This window comes from Sceloporus undulatus, chromosome 1, assembly GCF_019175285.1.
Source record: "Sceloporus undulatus isolate JIND9_A2432 ecotype Alabama chromosome 1, SceUnd_v1.1, whole genome shotgun sequence".
NCBI lineage: Eukaryota > Metazoa > Chordata > Lepidosauria > Squamata > Phrynosomatidae > Sceloporus > Sceloporus undulatus.
Genome location: NC_056522.1, coordinates 10,502,179 through 10,523,306, shown reverse-complemented (window position 1 = coordinate 10,523,306; position 21,128 = coordinate 10,502,179). Strand labels below are relative to the sequence as shown.

The window sequence follows — 21,128 nt, the reverse complement described above, 5'->3', positions numbered from 1 at the left end:
CCCTAAACCTAGAACCCCAAATCTAGAACCCCCAAATTGACACCCCTAAACCTAGAACCCCTAAAGGTAGAACCCCAAAACTTGGCACCCCAAGACCTAGAACCCACATACCCAGGGGGCGGGACTAAGACCCAGAAAGGGGGCGGGGCACCTGTCACTTTTTGTTTGACGAAAGGTATGTACTATATACTACTACTGAGGCAGGAGAGGAAACTGATATGTGCCTGTTTTAAATGTTTCAGTATAAGGAAAGTCACTGGTAGTATAGGGCTTCCTTGGCTGTTGTGAATGCATCTAATTCAGAGGGTCTTTATAAAGAAGGCCTTTGTGCAATGCAGGCACTCATGTATTTGTCTTTATTGGTTATCAATTACAGTTGACTCCATCTGCTTTCCTGAAAGAGATGTCTCTCACCACAGAGCAGAGGCTGGCCACTACTCATGAGGTGCATTTGCCCCGGATTGTCCAACTTCTAGACATGAGCGAAACCTCACACCAGAAGGTAGCTCTTTTTACAAACTTATGATATGATACTGTGCAGAGCCTTCACCGGAGGTACTGTAGAAACCTAGGATGTTTCCCCTTGTTTCAGCAAAATTTTGCCTAGTTGCTCAAGTATGTTGCTCAAAGAAAAAGAAAGCAGCCTGATCTTGGATACGTTTACTTAAAGGTCCAGTTGGGTTTAGCAGGACAATTTACTCTCACGTACGTGTGCACAGGTTATTGTGTCCTCCTTGGGAGGGATTCAAATTGAAACCAGTACAACCTTTTATTTGGTAAACATGCACAGGGTTGAGTTGTTATGATGTTAACCACGTTCCTCTCTGCACTACAGAATTAAACTGAATTAATCCTCAGTGCCTTTTCTTGGGGTACCTTGTGAGTTGCAATTCACAGGACTGGACTTGGGCTTTCCAGGAGAGAATTGCAAATATCTTACCAAACTAAAAATCCAGGATTCGGCAGGATGGAGCCATGACAGTTCAGGTGGTATCAAATTGCTTTGTGGTGTGGTGTAAATACTTTCTCAGAGGAGTGGGGAAAATAGTTTTCTTTATTAAAATGCAAGAAGAACAAGCAGGGCACCAAGGTGCTGAAACTGCTCGAGTCCCTCAAAGAATGTACAACTTAGCCCCATAATAATTATATTAATAAAACTAACAGGAAAACAAAAGATAGCAAAAGTTACAGTGACCATTGACAATTCATTGAAAAATACAAGGATAGCCAAATTCTGATATGAATCACTATATTGGAGGTGTGCATTCCCCAAGCCCAGGAAGAGACATATGTTGGTGGACTGGAGATCTTTGGCACATGGCTGTTGCATGTCTAGAGACACACAAGTCCCCTGCATACTTGACCTGTTGCCAGTTGCAAATGTTGATATGCTCACAGTCAGAAAAACAGACTGAGAGATCTTGGCGCCTGGAGCAGAAAGTGCTAGTGGTGCAGCCCCTCCCCAGGGTGGAAAAAATATAACAGTCAATTAAATCATTTGTTGCTCTAATGATCTACACTACCGCCTAAGTTCAGCTCTTTTGTTCTGCCTAACCAGACCAGCTGGTCCAGTTGTGGCCAATGAGCGCTGTATTCTCAGTGGGCATTGTCCTGTTGTTCATCTTGACCTCAGCAATGGCCAGAGCATGGAAATGTGTGTTGCTGTTAACGTGTTAATGCTAAATGGTTTAAGAAGATAAATAATCTGTTTATTAAAATGTTAGGGCGATTTTATAAAATTAATTTATTAATGCATCATTTCATAACATATATTTTTTAAAAGTCATTTACAGTTATTAAAACTGGCCTGTAGCAGGGCAGTGAGGAATGTCTGTTGTTACTTAGAAGTAATGTGGTATGCATTTAAAAATTTAAAAAATCTATTTTTAAAAGAGGTGTTGAAGTTTTTAATAGATTAGGAGTAATGAGGGGATTTTTAATAAATCATTTCCAAGCTCTGTCCATGACACTCAGTTGGCATATCTCATTACTTTTCCTGATGAATATAGAATGCATCTATGTCAACAAGAGAATTCCTTTTTGTGAGGAAAGCACAGTAACATCCAAATCCACACAAAAAAGTGCATTACCTTTATTGGGCTTTTATTTAGTGGGTTTTGGATGTTGTTGCACTTTGCTGTATGCCCAACACAACTATCCTGGATATATTTTCTAGTTGTGAAGAGTTGTGATTTAGTACAGATGTATGTCTCCTGGCACAAGGAATCCTGCCTTTTCTTTGCCAAGGATGCCCTGCTGTGTAGCAGGCAAAGGTCTCCAGAGATTGTATATCCGAGCTAACCAACAATGTTGGCTGTTGAATCACTGTCTTATGCGCAACACTTAAAGATAAAATGGACTGGGCAGAAATTAATAAGCACCCCATAGGCAGCAATGCTGGCTTTTCTGACTTCATAGACCAGCAGTGCCTCAGCTGTGAGTACAAGATAACTTTTTTTCCCTTGTCTTCCCCCACCCCTTTGCTCGTTTTTGTTATCCCTGAGTGAAAGTTTTAATAGAATTCCTCCCCTCCCACACACACACTCTCTGCCAAAATTGCCTCCAAACTAAAATATCTACAAATTTTAGGTGGTATGTGGGAAGCCATTAGCATTTTAGGCTAGAACTGTAGGACACTCTCTGATCCACGGTATTAGAAAAGCTGTAGAAGAGCGAGGAATCTCCAGGATCTCCTCAAACTATAACTCTCAGAAGATTTCAGAGAACAGAGCCATGGTGTTAGGACACAAGGAAAGTGGTGTCAGGGCTGCTATAACTGTGTAGCATGGCTTTTCCCGTGAGCTAAACCATCCAGAGTCTCAGAGTCATGATGGTGGACTGCTCCTGGGCACCCAGGATGTTATCTTTTCTTCTGGGAAGGATTCTTGCATAGTGCTGGAGGTTACCTCTCCCCTCTGAATGGATCTGGTGCTGATATGTGCCTTCCCTTCATGTCCTCAGTTCTCTTCAGTTGATCTGGACCAGAGTCTATTCCAGCCATTCCCGTCTGAGGTCATTTTCCAGAATTTTGTCCCTTGTGAGCTCTACCAAGTGCCACTGGTTCTGAGAAACAATGACAAGGTATGCTGCACTGGTGGAACTTTAATGCAGAGGAAGCTGGAACTGGGATCCAGGGAAAGAAAGCATCCCTTGGATTTATGTTGTCCTGACAAGTTTACACATGGCACCACCTCAGCATTCCAGGCCTACTGGTTTCCTTGTATCTCTGTTTCCCCTCAGATCCCACGGCTGGTGAAAGTTGTCCTGGAGAGCTCCCCGTATTTCAGAGTCATCAGCCCCAATAATGTGTGCAATAAAGTTGCACCTGGTATGTCATCAATGTTCCACATCGTCTTCACTCCCGAAGAGAACAAGGTAAAGTTGTCATTTTCCCTGGGAGGGAGATGGTTCTGTCTCTCCAGAATCCAGGAGAGTGAGAATCCAATGTGGGTTTAGAAAATAATGGCTTTTGGGTTGCCCGCTTTGATCCCTGTTTAGCTTCTCTTTGTAAACTCGACTTATTACTGTCTTCCTTCAGGCCCTGGTGCTGAATGGTGGGGGGAATGTGACGTGGAGAAAGCCAACCCAAGTGTGCACCCTTTACGGGAGTAGCCACTGATTATGGCAGGGCAGAGGGAACAGGATCCAGAATGAGAAAGATAGGTGGACATTAGGCATCTTTTCTCCCTAGCTGGATTCCGTTCTGGGTCATTAGTGACTTAAATGGTTGTGACAAAGAGAAGGAGGGGGGCAATGAAAGAAAGGCCTTCTGTGGACCTGAATGCACAGTGCAGTACATTTTTCCAAGATGAGGGTGGGGAGGTTAGAGAGGAGAGGTTCTGCCACTTGCAAATCCAGCTTCTGGAATGTTTGAGTAGCTGAAAATGCTGGGCGTCCAGTCAGCTGTGATGAACTTACAGTCATGAACTCAGCTCTTCTCTGTGGAGGCAAAGCAGAAGGTTGAGAGACTGTCAGTGTTGTTGCTCCTCCTGGGAGGCCCAGCGCAGTCCTTCAAAAGTCCAGTGGCCCACTGTGGGATCCTGAGTGCCCCAGACGGTTTGGGAAGGGTGTGTGTATGTCAAAACAGGTGAAAGAGATATTGTGCAAGACCATCAATGTACAGTGTCCTTTGTGGAGAGAAAGCTGAAATCATGTCTGGACTGGATCAGACCAATTTAGGGCAGGATCCAAGTCACCAAATTGGTCTCTGAACTGAACTAAGGGGACCTCACAAGATCCCTCATGTTATGTGGAGGGGGTCTGGTTGTGTAACTGGATTTTTCATCCTGATTGGCACCTTGGTGAGGCATCTGGACAGTTGTGGTGTGTGACAGGAAAGCTTGGCAGGGAGGGAATCTCCTCAGAATGCATGCTCTCTTCTTCTTTTGCCCAGGATTATTTCCATGAATTGACCTGCATTACTGAAAGGGAAAAATTCATCGTTCCTATCAGAGCAATTGGTGCCCGGGGCATTCTAGACTTCCCAGACCAAATAAATTTCTCCACCTGTCCTGTCAAATATAACACACTGAAGACACTGTTGGTCCGCAACATCGGCAACCGAGAGGCCCGCTACCAAATCACCACCCAGAGGTAAAACCTTGACGTTTCCCACCTGGTCCATAAGGTGTGTTTTGGCCCCAAAGACCAGAAACCTGTGCTCTGATGGTCTCAGCCCTCCTGGGCAGGTGGCAGAAAGGGTGATGCAAGAGCTCTCCCACCAGTTGATAGCTTTGCCATAGGTTGAAGTAAAAAATGACTTGGAGGCACACAACGACAATGAGAACAAGAACAAGAAGCAAGCCAAACTGGGGCCAAAGCAGAATGTGCTCATGTGTACTTTTATGAATTACAGGCCATTTTCTGCTGAACCCTCCATTGGGACTCTTGGAGTTGGGGAGACCACCCAATTCACTGTTGAGTTCCAGCCAGAAAAGAGTGGCAATCACTGTAAGGACCTGGTTGTGCACTATGATACAGGTGAGCATGGAAGAATGAAACATGCATAAGCTCTTGTTCGTTTGCTTCCTTATTGTGTTTAGCTTTCTGGCTTCCTGTAGTAGAATAAAAGGCCAAGAAAATGAAACACCCTGAGGCTGAATGGCTCTTGTCTGGATGCGCTCAACAGGGCTTACTGCTTCCTGGGGAGATTGCTGTGATCAGAGGTTGTTGCTGTGGCTTTTGTATGACACTGTTTGCTCACACTGGGTTCTGTGGACCTTACCACACAGGGCACAGAAGTAGGGTCAGTTCGCATTGGTCGATGCATATTCACATCATATCGCATCGTTCATTCACACCCGCGCTATCTGAATACGCTTTGCTGATTCATATTCACGTCATATCGCATTGTTGTTTCACACCTGGGCGGCCTTCTGAATCGAGGTTTTGCAAATCGGCCAATGCGTATTCAAGCAAAGTGAGGCAAGTGCAGATTGGATTACCAAACCAGCCCAATACAATGTGTATTGGCCGATTTGCATCGGCAGCCTTGTGCATGCTCTGTGGGGCTCTGAACGGGGCGCAACATTTTTAACTTCTGGGGTGAAGAATGAGGTCACTGTTTAGCACATAAGATCGCGAGAATTGCTGCCTTTAGCCACTTACGAAAGGGGTATGCACCATCTGTACATGTGTGTGTGTGTGTGTGTGTATGCATATGCACACACATAAATACATACATACATACTTATATATATATGTACACATAGTGGTACAGCCAAAAGTGAGATGCCTTTTTTTTATGTGTACACACACATTTGTCTGTATGAGTGTTTATATATATGTATATATATATATATATACACACACACACACACATATATATAGATATACACACATATACACATAGTGGTACAGCCAAAAGTGAGATGCCTTTTTTATGTGTACACACACATTTGTCTGTATGAGTGTTTATACACACACACACACACACACATAGTGGTACAGCCAAAAGTGTGATGCCTTTTTTATGTGTACACACACATTTGTCTGTATGAGTGTTTATACACACACACACACACACACACACACACACACACACATATATATATACACACACACACACACACATATATATATACAAAAACACACTGTGTCACAGCCAAAAGTGTGATGCCGTATTTATATGTGTACACACACATCTGTCTGCTTGAGTGTTTGCATATATGTGTGTGTGTGTGTGTGTACACACACACACACACACACACACACAGATAGATATACACACATATACACATAGTGGTACTGCCAAAAGTGTGAAGCCGTATTTATATGTGTGTGTGTGTGTGTGTGTGTATATATATATATATATATATATATATACACACATATGTGTGTATATATATATATATATATACACACATATACATATACATATACATACATACATGCAGCATTACACTTTCGGCTGCTCCACAGCTCTGTGTGTGTGTGTGTGTGTGTGTGTGTGTGTGTATACATACATATACATATATACACACATATACATACATACACACACACACACACACACACACACACAAACAAACTGTGGAGCAGCCGAAAATGTCCACCGGAAGGAGATGGGGGAAATTCCAGTGCAGCATCATGGGAAATTTGTAACCCAGTGGTCTTCAGGAGAACCAGCGGATTGGATGTACACACCAGCCAAAGCAGCAGAGGTTCCGCACTGGCCATCAATACAGATCCCGTGAATCCACTAATTTTGCGGACTTGCAAAACGGAAGAGCTGGCTGCCTTCAGTTCGGAACCCCGCCGTGAATACGCATTGGCCAAAGCGTATTCACGTTATATCGCATTGGTCAATACGTATTCTGAGCTCACAGGTGTGAAACACCAATGCGATATAACGTGAATATGCATTTACCAATGTGAACTGCCCCTACTTCTGTGCCCTGTGTGGTAAGGTCCTGTGTCTTCTGTGTCTGTGAAGCTGGCTGAAATGAAACACTGGTTAGACATTCCAGACCTGTCGAGTCAGTCAACCCTTATAACCATTTCCTTCTGTGGCCATCTCTCCTAGGGGAAGATATCCATGTGAATTTATATGGCGCTGCTATAGATGTCAATATTCGACTGGACAAGTACTCCTTAGTCATTGAAAAAACATACATAACGCTAGCAAACCAGAGGTCCTTGATTATTCACAATCGGAGTAATATCATTGCCCATTTCCAGTGGAAGTCCTTTGCAACAGCAGAAGAGGAAGAGCAGAAAAAGCAAAGGTCAGTTTGACACTTTGTGGGTGACACCAAATTAGGAGTAGTAGCAGCTAATATCCCAGAGGACAGGATTAGAATTCAAAACTATTGTGACAAGTTGGAGAACTAGGACAGAATTTACAAAATGAATGACAATGGGACAAAGGTGAGGTACCCAAGCAGCCATTTCACAACCCATTTCCCTCCTTCCTCCCTGTGGCTTTAGGCTGTGCCATACTCTGCAGGCTCAGGAGGAGGATGCCTTTGACCAGCTTCTGATGGAATGTGATATGGACCCCACTCTTCGTGAGCATCTCTCCATTGTCACTCGCACCTTCCAGAACCGCCAGGCGACAGTGCAGGAAGACCCCATGCTCTTCAATAATCACATCTTCTCCATTGAGCCACTGGTAAGAAAGTGGCCCTGAAATTGAGGCCACAGGCTTTAGGAGAATAGTACCAGCATTGCATGCATGTGTATAGTGCTTTGCTGGAGTGTCCAAAGCTGCTTTTTCTGTGTTATCTCTTACCTTATCCAGGCTCTGTAAAAGAGGCTCATTCTTCCCATCCTTCTAGCTTTTCTTAACTGTTTTCCTGTTATTTTCATTGTGTGTTGTTTTGTTCGTGGTTACTTTCTTAAGTTCTTACTTTACCTGTTTGCATTGCCCAGAGAACTCAAGAGATTGGGGTATCCCAAAGTGTAATAAATATACAAATATTCCTGTGGAGTCCCACAGCTGAGTTGGAGCTCCTCCAGCGAATCAGAAATGTAACTAAAGAGAGTAATTTCTGGGTCGATCCAAGGTGGTTTTGATCTGGCCTAATCCTGCTGTTGTTTAAAAGAAATAGAGGAACCCATCTTGTAATGAGAGATTAAGGAAAGGGGAAGGAATGTAATTTTTTTTAAAAATAGAATGTTTGTGGAAAGTAAAAATCCAAACCGTATGAGTGATTTCTTCCCCAAGCCCCTAGGAAAGAGGTGGTTATGCAACCCTGGCTTTTTGAGTGCATCTCAGATTTTAGCTTTATTTAGTTTTGCAAAAAAGACATGATAGATCAGCAGGGAAAGAAGAAAAAAGAACAGTGGGGGAAGCCCAGGTGGCTTCCAGAGAACAGAGCCCTTGCGCACACCTGACTGCTGAGTAGCCCTGTTTCCATTTGCAGCATCCTGTGCCATTAGCAGCAGCCAGCTAGTCATACTGTGAACATGTGCAAGCTGGTGCTTTGGAAATGGAAACTGTAAGAGAAAGAGAGAGAGGGAGGGAGGAAGGAAGGAAGGAAGGTAGGTAGGTAGGTAGGTAGGTAGGTAGGTAGGTAGGTGGCATTATCACAGTTGCATTGCCCTTGGCAGAGCATCACTGCCCTGTAATGTGGCTCATTAGCTGCCTTCCTGCTATCTCTGAATCATGCTGATTGTCAAGAATCTAACTTCTTAATCCACTTCCAGATTGTGAGACTGGTGCAAGAAGGATGAAATGAGCATTTTTCCGGTGGTTACCATAGACAGTGTCCTCCTCAAAGCAAATGGGGCTGGAGGGTGGCAGTGTTTGTACTGTAGTTCTTGGTTTTGTCTTAAGTAGCCCAGCAATGTTTCTGTTGTCCCCGTCTCTTTCCTGGCAAATCCAAGCAACAACTACAGTCTTTCATTCCCAGCTTCTGATTTTTAAAAAACAAATCCAAGGCACCTCAGATCAAAAAGTCCCAAGGGGCAGATTAAAGGAAACTAGAACATTCTAGAAATTTCCACATGTATGTGGAAGTGGGCCGTGAGTCTCTGTTCTGATTTATTTGGCAGACAAATAGGGTGCCAAGTGGAATAAAATGTTTCTTGACTTGAGTGTCCCTTGCCTGTTTTAGTGGCCGAGTAAGTGTTTTCATTGAAACCAGGGACCAGAGTCTCTTCTTCCATTGCATTGGGGAGAGCCTCTTCTGTTAACCTTTCCCAGCCATTGCAACCTTGAAACTAGCAACCAAGCACAAGTCAACAGCTAACAGTTTGTGTGTCAGGTTTTTGTTGCCATCTTCAAATAACAATAATAGACCCTACTCAGGTGACATTCTGCTTTTCTGCTTAGTGATCATTTCCCCTTTCCTAAAGACCTTAGGCCAAAAAGACTGTTTATGGGGGCAATTCTCCCTCATTTGCCTCTTTTATCATGCATCTACCTCCAGCATCAGGCTTTCATCTTATGATTCATTTAACTCAGGAGAGAGTGGTACATAGGTACCTCCTACATGTTCCTGAGGAACCATGTTACCTGGTTCCTTGTACTGAGAGGTCACTACCATATGATCAAGTGTCAATGCTGTCATTCTGGTCCAGGATCAGGGAAATCTTCAGGTGGAGGTAGCATTGGCTTAGGTTAAGTAAATTTCATTCTGCAACAACAGCAGCAAATGTTCCTACTAAAGAAGCAAGTAGGACAATGGAACAACATCACATTGGCTTATTTCTCTGTGGCAGAGGGTTTGATTTATTTATTAATCCCTCAGCCATCCATCTACAAAAGGTGTGCTTCATTTGAGGCAGAATCCGTGCAATGGGAAGAGATGTACTTCCTGATAAAGCTATCCCGTAAGTGAAAGGGTGATATTGTAGGTAAAAACAAAGCATCTTATTATTATTATTATTATTATTATTATTAATATCCTGCCTCTCCCTACGGATGAAGGCAGGTTACAGTAAAAGATAAAATATATAATACATTCATCATCAACGTTACCCAGTCCCCACCCTCCATCCTCAGTATAACAATCAAACACTTAAAACAATAAAAAAACAAATTAAAACAGCAAATAGGAGGGAGACCACTTGGGGCAGACAGGGTAGTCCTTTTAATGGAAGGTCAGTCTGGGAAGGCCTACTGGAAGAGATCCATCCTGACCGCCTTCTTAAAGGCGTCAAGAGAGGCAATACCACAGATCTCCTCCGGCAGGTCATTCCAAAATTTTGGGGCGGCACCTGAGAAGGTCCTCTGGCTGCAATAAATTCTTCCCAGAGGACCTGAGCATGTGGGGTGGAATGTATGGAAAGAGGCATTCTCACAGATAAACTGAACCCAAGCCATGTATGGCTTTAAAGTGTGGAGGGAACAAGGAGAGGGGAATGGCAGGCTTTAGGAGGAGCCCAGGAGGGATGAAGAGGAAGGGAAGAGGAAAGAAGTGGAAGACAAAGGGTTATGGAGCGTCCTCTTAGTGGACAGCTGGATGAGCATGCAGCACCCACTCACAGTGCCAGTGCCAAACTCCATAGCTGCCTGAGCCAAGGAGGTACCTATGGCTGACCATTTTACCATCTGAGGAAGGTTGACCCAGTGGTGGCTCTTCCTGGACAAAAAGAGACCCTTTCCAGCCGGTTGTGCTTAGGAGGCTCCAGGCTGTGTTGTTATGACAAGCTGTTTGTGGGGACGGAAGCCGTTTTCTAGACACAGCTGCTGCCTCCGCATCTCAGCTGCTGCGCTGGTACAGGGGCATCTCACTCACACCAAGATGGCTCTACAGGCTCTCAACCCTCCATACAAGGGAAGCTGGAAACTATTTCTTCTCTTTATTTTTAGGAGGGAGATGTCTGGCCCAACTCCACTGCTGAAATCAGCGTGATCTTCAGGCCCCAAGAAGCTGGGATGTATCACCACGCGGTGTACTGCGATATCTCAGGTATAACTTTCCCTCCATGGACTGTCATGTCAGGACAACTTCCTGTCTTGGGCTGCATCCACACTGGAGTAATAACCCAGTTTGATGCCGCTTTAATTGCCCTGGGTCAAGGCTATGAAATTCTGACTCCCAGAATTCCATAGCCTTGGGTCAGAAAGAGTTAAAGTGGTGCCAAACCAGATTATTTCTCAAGTGTGGATGCAGCCTTGGTCTCACTTCCTGCTGAGTCTGGGCACAGGAGACCTTGATTCACTCAATCCCCTCGGCAGGCAGGTTTTATTGGGAAGGGCCCACGGCGGTCTGGAGCAGACCTCAGGAGGATGTTGGGTAGTCCTTTGCAGAGAAGCAGACCACCTGAGGCTTTGGAGTGATGGACTGGATATGCTTATGATTAGAGACATCAAAGATGGCAAGAGGAAGACAGTCTCCACAGGCCTGTCATGAATTAAAGCTCCTTGAGGAACGTCCCATGGATGCAGGGTGTTACTATTTTTTTAAAAAAGAGAGAAACCTCAGGGTTTCAGACAGGGACAAACCATTAAGAAAAACTTCCCAGTAGTAAGATTGCTCCACACCTTAATAATAATAACAGGAGGAGGAGGAGCAGCCCAACACCAGTAACAACAGCAGTTGTATAGATGATTTGTGAAATGTGTAAGAAACCCGGGGCCAATTCAAAATGCATCAAAATAAATAAGTGAGTCATAGAAGAATTTCGCACAGCGTTCTGAGAACCTTCTGGGAACCTGATGGGAAAGGAACACATCGCAGTTTACCACACATATGTGTTCCCATCGGGTTCCCAGAACGTTCCCGATGTGTTCCACATGCGTTCCAGGGTGGGGATGGATTAGATGTGTTCCCAGCGAGCTGTAACGTTCCCAGAACCTGCCAAAAGAAGTCTGTGCAGTATTCTTATCCGTTCCCAATTCCGTTCTCTCATTCCTCCATCTCCTGATTGGCTGAAAGAATGCCCTTCTCTTTAGTCTTCCAAAGTCCTAGAGCAGGGGTAGGCAACCTTTTTGAGCCGGGGGCCGGGTTGCTGTCCCTCAGACAACTGGGGGGCTGAAGCCGGGGGGTGGAGCTTCCACCCTCCGGGGGCGGAGCTTCCACCCCGGGGGCAGAGCTTCCACCCCGGGGGCCAGGCCACCTCCTCTTTGCCGGCCCCTGACGGGGCCCCAGGCCCTGTCAGAGGCCGGGAAAGAGCCGGCGGGGACCACCAGCGCTGGAGGCCTCCCCATCTTTGCCGGCCCCTGATGCCAGAGGCCCACTGCCGCTGCCGGAGCCCTCCTGAAGGGCCCCTGCGACGGCAACTGGTCTCCCAGGGGCCCGCTGCCGCCGCCGGAGCCCTCCTGGAGGGCCCCTGCGATGACAACTGGCCTCCCAGGGGCCCGTTGCTGCCGTCGGAGCCCTCCTGGAGGACCCCAACGAAGGCAACAGGCCTCTAGGAGACCCACTGCCGTCGCAGGAGCCCTCCTGGAGGGCCCCTGCGATGGCAAGTGGCCTCCCAGGGGCCTGCTGCCACCGCCGGAGCCCTCCTGGAGGGCCCCTGCGACAGCAACTGGCCTCCCAGAGGCCCGCTGCCGCCGTCGGAGCCCTCCTGGAGGGCTCTGGCGGGGCTTGCCTTCCTTCCCTCCCAAGGTAATCTTCGGACTCCCTTCGGAGGGAAGACAAGCTCCGGCGGGGCTTGCCTTCCTTCCCTCCCAAGTTAATCCTCCCAAGGGTCTCTGTATGTGTGTGCTTTCTGCACACACAGTCACTCAAATATATATATATATATATATATATATATATATATATATTTATACAAACACAAATTATATATAAAATGGCTAATGTGTGCATATATATGTGTGTGTGTGTGTGTGTGTGTCTGTGTCTGTGTGTTCTCTGCACACTCACAAACACACACACATACACGCACACATTTATATAGATAGAATTCATAACAGCAACTTTTACAAGTCCAATGTTAGCAAAGTTATATGGCGTCAAAACAACCACAGAGTGGAGACGTCATCATTACACAGTCCTCAAAACGAAATACGCAATGCGCTACAGCAAAATGTTATGGGAACGTTCTCAAGAAAAATGGATGCGCTTTGCGGTAAAATGCATTCCCGTTACATTTCCATCACATTCTACTTTCTTGAATGTGATAATACACGTTCCCAGAACGTTCCCAGAACGTTCCATCTCGTAACGTTATGAGAATGATATGCGATAATCTTCATAGTCTCACTAAGGCCTAGTCTGCACTGCAGAAGTAAAATGAGTTTTCCTGTGGTAAGGATTATTTCTGCTTCATGACAAGCAATTCATCAAATGCTCTACAGTGGTGGTTCTTGGTCCTTCAGATATTTGAGACTCCAATTCAAAGAATTTCTTGCCAATGGCTATGTGGATTGGGACTTTGAGAAGTTTGCTATGAGATGGGCACCAGGCAGAGGGATCTTGGAGTCCTGATTAGCATGATGTTCAAATGGTAAAGGCTGCCCAGTGATATAGAAAGGGTCAATTTGCATTAATGACATTGGTTAGGGACTCTTCTTGCATTTTGGCATTTTGAGGCTGGGAAAGATCTGAGGGTTGGGAAGTGGACTGAGGAATGAATTTCTCTTTCAGCAACCTGCCTGCACAAGGGGGAGAGAGTGGGGTCACACTTGGCATTTTGATTTTCTCTGTTTGCTTCAGCATTATACAACTCTTGGGAATCCATCTTCCATTGTTCTCACTCAGGGAGGGCACCCATACCAAGCCCAGGGGCTCCCCTTAGCCTGCCATGGGGAACTGGATTGCTGGCCAAGGGTGGTCTGGGGATAAGGGGTTGGTTGTTTAGAGGCCCACATCTACCACATTCTGCTAAAGAACTGGAATGCTTCTCTGCTCTGTATATAATAGTAATAATAATAATAATAATAATAATAATAATAATAATAATTTATTTATATACCGCCCTGTGGCGAACCAATCCGGGCGATGTATCATCTGGTGGATAATTTCCTACCAATATAAATGTCCTTACAGCAGCAGCTTGTGTCAGTGTTTGGCACCAAAGTACTGGGAAGACTAAAACTACAGCCAGTTCCAGAAAAGAGCAGACTCTGAGGCCATATTTGGAAGACCAAAGTTTGAGAATGACTGTTCTAGCAATCCCAATACCTTGCTCTGCCTAATTCTGGAGGGCTGCCTTTTGTGATTCCACCATCTGTTCCTGTCTCCTTGGATCTGTTTTCACTGCCCTGGACCTTGACTTTTGCCTGATCTGATTTCTGTTCTGTTTTTCTTAGGGACCACTACTCGGCTTGAACCCCCGAAGCCATAACCAGTTACATCATGTGGAATAGTTCTGAGGGGGAAAATGCTGAAATTATTTCTTTGGTCTTGGTGCTCTTCTAGGCAAGGAAATAATTTCAGCATTTCAGCTGCTGGGCCACAAATGCAGGGTTTTAGTACAAATCTGTGGCAATTACTGTATATGGACACTGCCTACATATCCCATGCTGTTTTTACCTTATGCAGCATGGTTAAAGCATTAAACTGTTCAGCAAATGGACATGCCACACAGGATGCAAGACTACATATTCAAGTGTCCAATTACACAAGGGGAGTTTTGCTTCTGTGAAGCATGTTGTGTTTTGCTCATCTGAAACCCAGAGGGAATGATGTTCCCCTGGAGTCCACCTGGTCTCATTCTGCGCCTTCCAATCCTAGCGGTGAAAGATTCAGTTCTTCTTACCAAGAAAGCTTACAGTTTTACCAGAAGAAGCCTGCCCTCCAAATGAATTGGGCTCAGGATAAATGTGACTATCCACATTTAAAATGGATGATGAGTCAGACTGCTGACAAAACTCCCATTCAGATTGAATTCCGTAAATCGGGTGCACTAAGTGGATTTTAACTCTCTAGCTAGCTCCCTATCAATACATGTTAGTATATGGTACTGTGTGAAGTCGAAGGCTTTCGTGGCTGGCATCCATAGGGTTGGGGTTTTTTTGGGGGGGGGGGCTATGTGGCCATGTTCTACAAAAGTTTATTCCTGACATTTCGCCAGCATCTGTAGCTTGCTTCTTTTCTCTGAATTTTAATAATAATTAATAAACATTTTAATAATCCATTGACCCTCTCCTAAAAGGTGGGTTCTGCTTTCCACAGGCCGAGAGATCCGGCTCCCTCTGCGCATCAAAGGTGAAGCCATGGGCCCCAAGCTGCTTTTCAATTTCAACCAGTTGAATGTGGGGAATATTTTTGTTGGATCGTCCCACAGTTATGAGGTAAGCCGCATTCCCAGGATAGTATATGTGTGATAGATCAACATGGCAAAAACAAGGCAGTGCCTTCCAATAGGATTACAACAAAATGCCTAACACAAAAGGGGGGAAGGGATGGTAAGTGAAGAGAAAAACAAGCCAACTCAGTTTTTAATATTAAACAGTAGGAATGGTTGAAAGGGAGATTGTCCTTTGCTGCAGGGATGAGGGAAGGCTGATTGATGATGGTTAAGGCCCCCCTTCTTCTCTCCTGTTTAAAAGGAGGTAAAGGTAAAGGTATTCCCCTTTGACAAGGTTGTCAAGTTGTGTCTGGTGCTCATCTCTACAGCTAAGCTGAAGTGCCACTGCCAACCTTGTTAAAGACAACTCTGTGATCATGTGGCCAGCATGACTGCACCAAACACTGTGACCTTCCCACTGAGAAGTGGTACCTATTAAACTACTTGCATTTGCATGCTTTCGAACTGCTAGGTTGGCAAAAGCTGGGACTAGTGATGGCAGCTCACTCCGTCACTCGGCGCTTGGGCCTTGAACTGCTGACCTGCCACTCTTGCAGTTGTCAGAGTCAGCACCTTAACTGCTGAGCCACTGCGCCCCACTTGAAAGAAAGCACTGTAAAAAAATTAAATGTTTGCAAATGAATAAACATTTCACAGAGTGGTGCAAGGGAGATGTTAGGCACACACCTCTGAAAGGATCTTCCTCTGTGGGCAAAGCTGAGTTGTTCCCGGCTGCTACATTTGCAAAGAAATTTCATTGCCACAAATCACCAAGAATGCTTCAGTGGCCTCATTTAGAGGAAACCAGACCAGGGTGAATGCAACACCCCAGTACAGCAGGCCCTTGGTATCTGCTGGGGTTTGGTTCCAGGATCCCCCGTGGATATCAAAATTCGTGGATGCTGAAGTCCCATTATATATAATGGCATAGTAAAATGGTTTCCCTTATATAAAAGGGCAAAATCAAGGTTTGCTTATGGGAATTTGTATATTTTAAAAGTATTTTCAAGCCATGGATGCTTGAATCCATAGATAAGAAATCTGTGGATGGGGGGCTGACTGTAATTAATCACACCTCTGAGAACCAAGTAAAGGTCTACTTCCAAAATACCTTGTGAGCTTAAAGCCACTGGGAGAGAGGCAGAGAATTTGTGTTTCTACCTGTCCACAGCAAGGTGCTATTGATTTAGTATTTTTGAGAAGAAAGGCTGTTCTTCAGCTCTGGGCAGCTCCACCAGACTGAGCTGGCAAAGACAAACGGTTTCTGTCCTTGGGACAAGGATGATGGCTCCCTGCTTCCCTTCCCACTCCTTCTCCCCCACAGGCCGTCCTTTCCAACGAAGGTGCGATCGATGCCCTCTTTAACCTGACCTGGCCTGCGACGGCCCTGGGCTCTTGCTTTGCCTTCCAGCCCAGCGAAGGAATAATTGAGCCTGGTAGTCATCAGGCTGTTCGCATCACCTTCAGCTCCACCGTCCTGGGACAGTTTTGCGAAGAGTTCAAATTCAATGTGAATGGAGCTCCCGAGCCTGTGGGTTTAGTGATCAAGTAAGTTCAGAAAACTATGATTGTGAGTCTCATGCATATCAGTAGTATAGTTTGCTTGTGAAAACATACACTTTAAAAGATATAGCATTTGCTTCTCCTAATGCATAACCTGTACTCAGTACTAGAGGTCACTGTTAGAAAAGATATGGAGAAACAGAATGGTTTTCAATTGGCAAGGAACTCAGGAAAGCCTGAATTTTATCACCCTATCTGTTTTACTTGTACGCTGAATGTATTATAGGCAAAGCAGGATTAGAAAGGAGGTGTGAAAATTGGAGGAAAGAACACGAACAATTTAAGACATGCAGATGAAACCATACTACTACAGTACTAGAAACTAGCAAAGACTTGGAACAACTACTGAAGAAAGTCAAGAAGTGCAAAGGCAGGTTTACAGTTGAACATTAAAAGAACAAAAATAATAACCACAGATGATTACCATAACTTTAAAGTTGACAATTAAGGCATTGAGATAGTCAAAGATTTATTTTATGTTTGTTTTTTTAAAAAAAAAACTTTATTAATATATATAAAAGACTCTCAACTAACAAACATACAGATATACAAAACATTTAAGAAAAAATAACAAACAAACCAATAAAAAAACAGAAAAAACACACACCTGGTCAAACATTAATTAAAACATGAATTCCAAGTTCCTTTTCTCATGCACATATCTAGTTTCTATTATCTGACTTTGTAGATTATCCAGCCATTCCTGTAACTTTCCTTATTTAAATTAATTTTACTTAATAATGAAGTGTCCTTAATTACATAATCTTTATTAATGAATTACTAGAACTCTTAATCATTGGCCAAGTAAAGCTGAGTTACTAAATCATGATAAATTTTGAGTTACAAATTCATAATTCATAAATTACAAATTCAGATTCATAAACATCAAAATCATCCATATTTGTCGAACCAAAGATGCTTCTCAGTTAAATTTATTCCAAAATAGAGCAGATCTCATTCCATATATCTAACCACTCTTCATTAAACAAATCAAGGGATTTATCTCTAAGAAGGTAGGTTATTTTGTCCATTTCTATTAAATCTAACATCTTCCATAGTGAGTCATTTTTTGTAGGAGGCAATATTGATTTTTTTTTTTTGCAAGAATTAATCTGGCTGTGGTTGTCATATGATATAGTCTCCTACCAAATTTATTCTCCCATTGTGCGTCTATCATACTTAAGAGATATAATTTAGTGTCTTTTTTTGAGCTTAATTTTAAAAAGTTTTCTAATTTCATCGTGAATTTGGGTCCAGTAATTTTGAATCTTTTTGCATGCCTACCACACGTGAAAATATGAACCTATTTCGCTTTTACAGTTCCAGCATCTGCTGCAGGAGTTATTATTTATTTTAGAGATTCTCAAGGGTGTTAAATGCTAGCGATACTGGAGTTTATATAAGTTTTCCCTCATGTCATAGCTGAGGGAATATTTTATATTTTTACTCCACAACTTTTCCCATTCTTCATATTGGATGGGACTGCCAATATCCTGGGCCCAGCTAATCAACACAGCTTTTATTTGTTCTTTTTCAGTATCCCATTTCAACAACTCCTTATACATTTTTGAAATGAAATGATCTTTCCCTGTCCATAGATTTTTTCCATATCTGTTTCCTCTTTTGCAACTCCCTGTATCTTTAGGTCTAAAAAAAATATCTCTCTTTTAACTGTGTAAAAACTAATTACAGTTAAAACCCTTACCTTTTAAGTCAGCTATGGTTTTGAGCACCAGTTTATCTTCTTGAAATTTGAGAAGATCATGATAGGTGAGCCATTTGTCCTTTGCCATTTTGTAATATCTATGAAAGGCCTCATTAGGGAAGGTTTTCACTGGTAGTTTTCTGTGTAATACCTTTTTATATTTCATCCACACCCTTAGAAGTGTTTTTCTAACAAAATGGTCATTAAATTCACAATTTACTTTTATCTTATCATAGAACAGATATGCATGCCATCCATAAATATTGTTAATCCCTTCCAGGGACAGTAATTCTTTGTCTCTTAATATTAACTACTCTCTTAACCACTCCAGACAGCATGCATGAAAATATAATTTTAAATTGAGGAGCCCAAGCCCACCCTGCTGACATCATCTTGTAATAACAAAGGTTTTATCTTTGCTTTTTTCCCTGAGCAGTTGAAGTTAGTGGTAATCTTCTGCCAATCACTGAAGGGTTTGTTATTAATTATAACTGGAATGGTTTGAAACAAAAACAATAACTTCATCAGTACATACATCTTGATTAGAGAAATTTCCCCCAGCAAAGAGAGATCCATGGTTCTTCATTTTGTTAAGTCTTCTTTTATCCCTTGCCATGTAGTCGAGTAATTATTTTTAAATAGGTCCGCATTTTTATTTGTGATGGAAACTCCCAAATATTTAACCTTTTTTCCCATGCTGAGACCAGATTTATCTATGAAAATTTCCTGCTCTTTCTTTGTCATATTCATGGTCTTTATTAATTTTAAAACCTGCCACTCTCCCATATCTCTTTAGTTGCTCTAAAAGGATTTATACTATTTATTGGATCTGCTAAATATAGAAGTAAATCATCCGCATAAGCTTTCAGTTTTAATTCATGGCCTTTCACTCTGACACCTTTGATATTACTATCATCTCTTATCAAAGAACATAGCCATTCAAGCGAAAAAATGAAAAGCAAAGTTGAGAGAGGGCAGCTTTGTCTGCTGCCTTTGCGGATTTCACAAAGTGTTGTTCCCTCACCATTTACAATGATCTGTGCATACTGTTTATCATATATAGCGCTGATTTCCTATATGTTGAGTCAGTCATTAATCAGAATGGAAACTGCAGTCAAGAAATCAGATGAAAACTAGGACTTGGAATTAGACAAGATCCTCAAGTCTAAAGGTATATCATTGAAGGCCAAAGTCAAGATTGCCCATTTTATTTACAATTTCTATGAATGGTTGTAACGGTTGGACAGTGAAGAAGTGCCATAGGAAGAAAATCAGCTCATTTGAATGTGGTGCTGGAGGAGAGTTCTGCAGACATTTTCTGTGTGTGTCTTTCCCTTTCCAGAGGCTGCGTCATTGGACCAACATTTCATTTCAATGTCCCATCCCTCAATTTTGGAGATGTCTCTTTTGGTAAGTCTGTGCTATTTGGGAATTCTAGCTATGGTTTGGATTTCAGGAAGGGCATAAAATGATGCCCTGTTGGGACAAGAGCAAGGCCAGCTAGTCTGGTGCTCTCTTTCCAGCAGCAACCAAAGGGGCTCCTCCTCCAGGCCTCACAAGCCACAGAGCGTAAGAGACATTCCTTGCTGCTCCTCTGCCAAGGGGCTTCCCTGGGACAGCATGGGGAATAAACCCTGGTGTGAAAAGGATTTGATCAGGTGCTAGAGAGTGTGGTCAAGGGAAGGCCAGACCTTCCTCTGAAGAGAAATTCATCTGTTGCTACTGGTGTCTAAACTATGAAACAGGCCTTATAAGCATCCTTTGATTTCATGGAAGAGTTGACTGAACCCTAGTGTAGGGAAATACTGGTTGGGTCACGTGGCCTTTTGGACCCTTTCCACTTTTTGATGGAAAGGGTGTATTCACAATCCCTGCTGGACAACATCTCTCCCTTCTTTCTCCTCCTCCTTCCCCGCCACAGGTTTCCCTCGTACCCTGTCCTGCTGCCTCAGCAATACCTCCTTGGTGCCCATGACTTTCCACCTCCGTGTGCCAGGAGACGGCAGTGGAGATCCAAGCATTACCAGCCAAGATCAGGCCACTGACATCTCTAGGCCATCATGGAGGATGGCAGGATTTACAGGGGCCAAACCCAAGGAGTTTGCCATCACACCACATTGTGGGACCATCCATCCCCTAGGGACCATGGACATCCAGGTATGGCTGGTGCCTTTGACCATCACTCTGTGTATCCTGGCAAGCAGACAGAAGAACCTGGAGTATGACAAAGAGATGAGAGGGCCTGTGCTGATTTTTGTAGTTAGGCATTGGTATTTCTGAACTTTGGTTCCTCCTTGCCCCCAAGTTTGCTGTTCATGCCTTCCTTTTGTGACTGGGTAGGACTATTTTAACAACATATGCAGACATTTAGTGAAATGAACCAGAAGTAGAATGTATGTGGATAATCTGGGCTAGTAATTCTAAAGGGCTGGTTTCTATGGAGATTGGGAATGATGAATATGGAAGTGGGTCTGCCAAATTCCCCTCTGTAAAGGTCTCCCTGAGCACCAGGGCTTTTGTCTTGACCAGAATATGCTGAAGGAAAAACTCCCCAGGCCAAAGCTGAACTAGCCTTGCTTTATATTTTAGATTTTTGTAAGTTTCCCCTCCGTCCATCTCACAGTCCATGTGACTGCTGCTGCCTCTGCCTCTGTTAAGGAACAAGACAATACTGAGTTCTACAAATGCTGATCCCGCAAAGAGCAGTTTGCCAGTGTGGCAGATACAGACT

At 43.7% G+C, this 21,128-nt stretch overlaps 2 protein-coding genes across 6 annotated transcripts in view; one reads left to right on the top strand and one right to left on the bottom strand.

Moving 5' to 3' along the window:
- Nucleotides 1-21,128, bottom strand: part of LOC121920437 — a 196,008-nt gene that overhangs the window by 26,716 nt on the left and 148,164 nt on the right. The window lies entirely within an intron of this gene.
- Nucleotides 1-21,128, top strand: part of LOC121920428 (hydrocephalus-inducing protein homolog) — a 43,053-nt gene that overhangs the window by 19,092 nt on the left and 2,833 nt on the right. The window contains exons 3-14 of the mRNA XM_042447568.1: nt 377-502; nt 2,962-3,081; nt 3,241-3,375; nt 4,394-4,593; nt 4,856-4,980; nt 7,025-7,226; nt 7,429-7,612; nt 10,760-10,859; nt 15,015-15,133; nt 16,454-16,677; nt 19,740-19,807; nt 20,319-20,554. Of these exons, the coding sequence (XP_042303502.1) occupies nt 377-502; nt 2,962-3,081; nt 3,241-3,375; nt 4,394-4,593; nt 4,856-4,980; nt 7,025-7,226; nt 7,429-7,612; nt 10,760-10,859; nt 15,015-15,133; nt 16,454-16,677; nt 19,740-19,807; nt 20,319-20,554 (1,839 nt within the window). The remainder of the gene's footprint in view (nt 1-376; nt 503-2,961; nt 3,082-3,240; nt 3,376-4,393; nt 4,594-4,855; nt 4,981-7,024; nt 7,227-7,428; nt 7,613-10,759; nt 10,860-15,014; nt 15,134-16,453; nt 16,678-19,739; nt 19,808-20,318; nt 20,555-21,128) is intronic.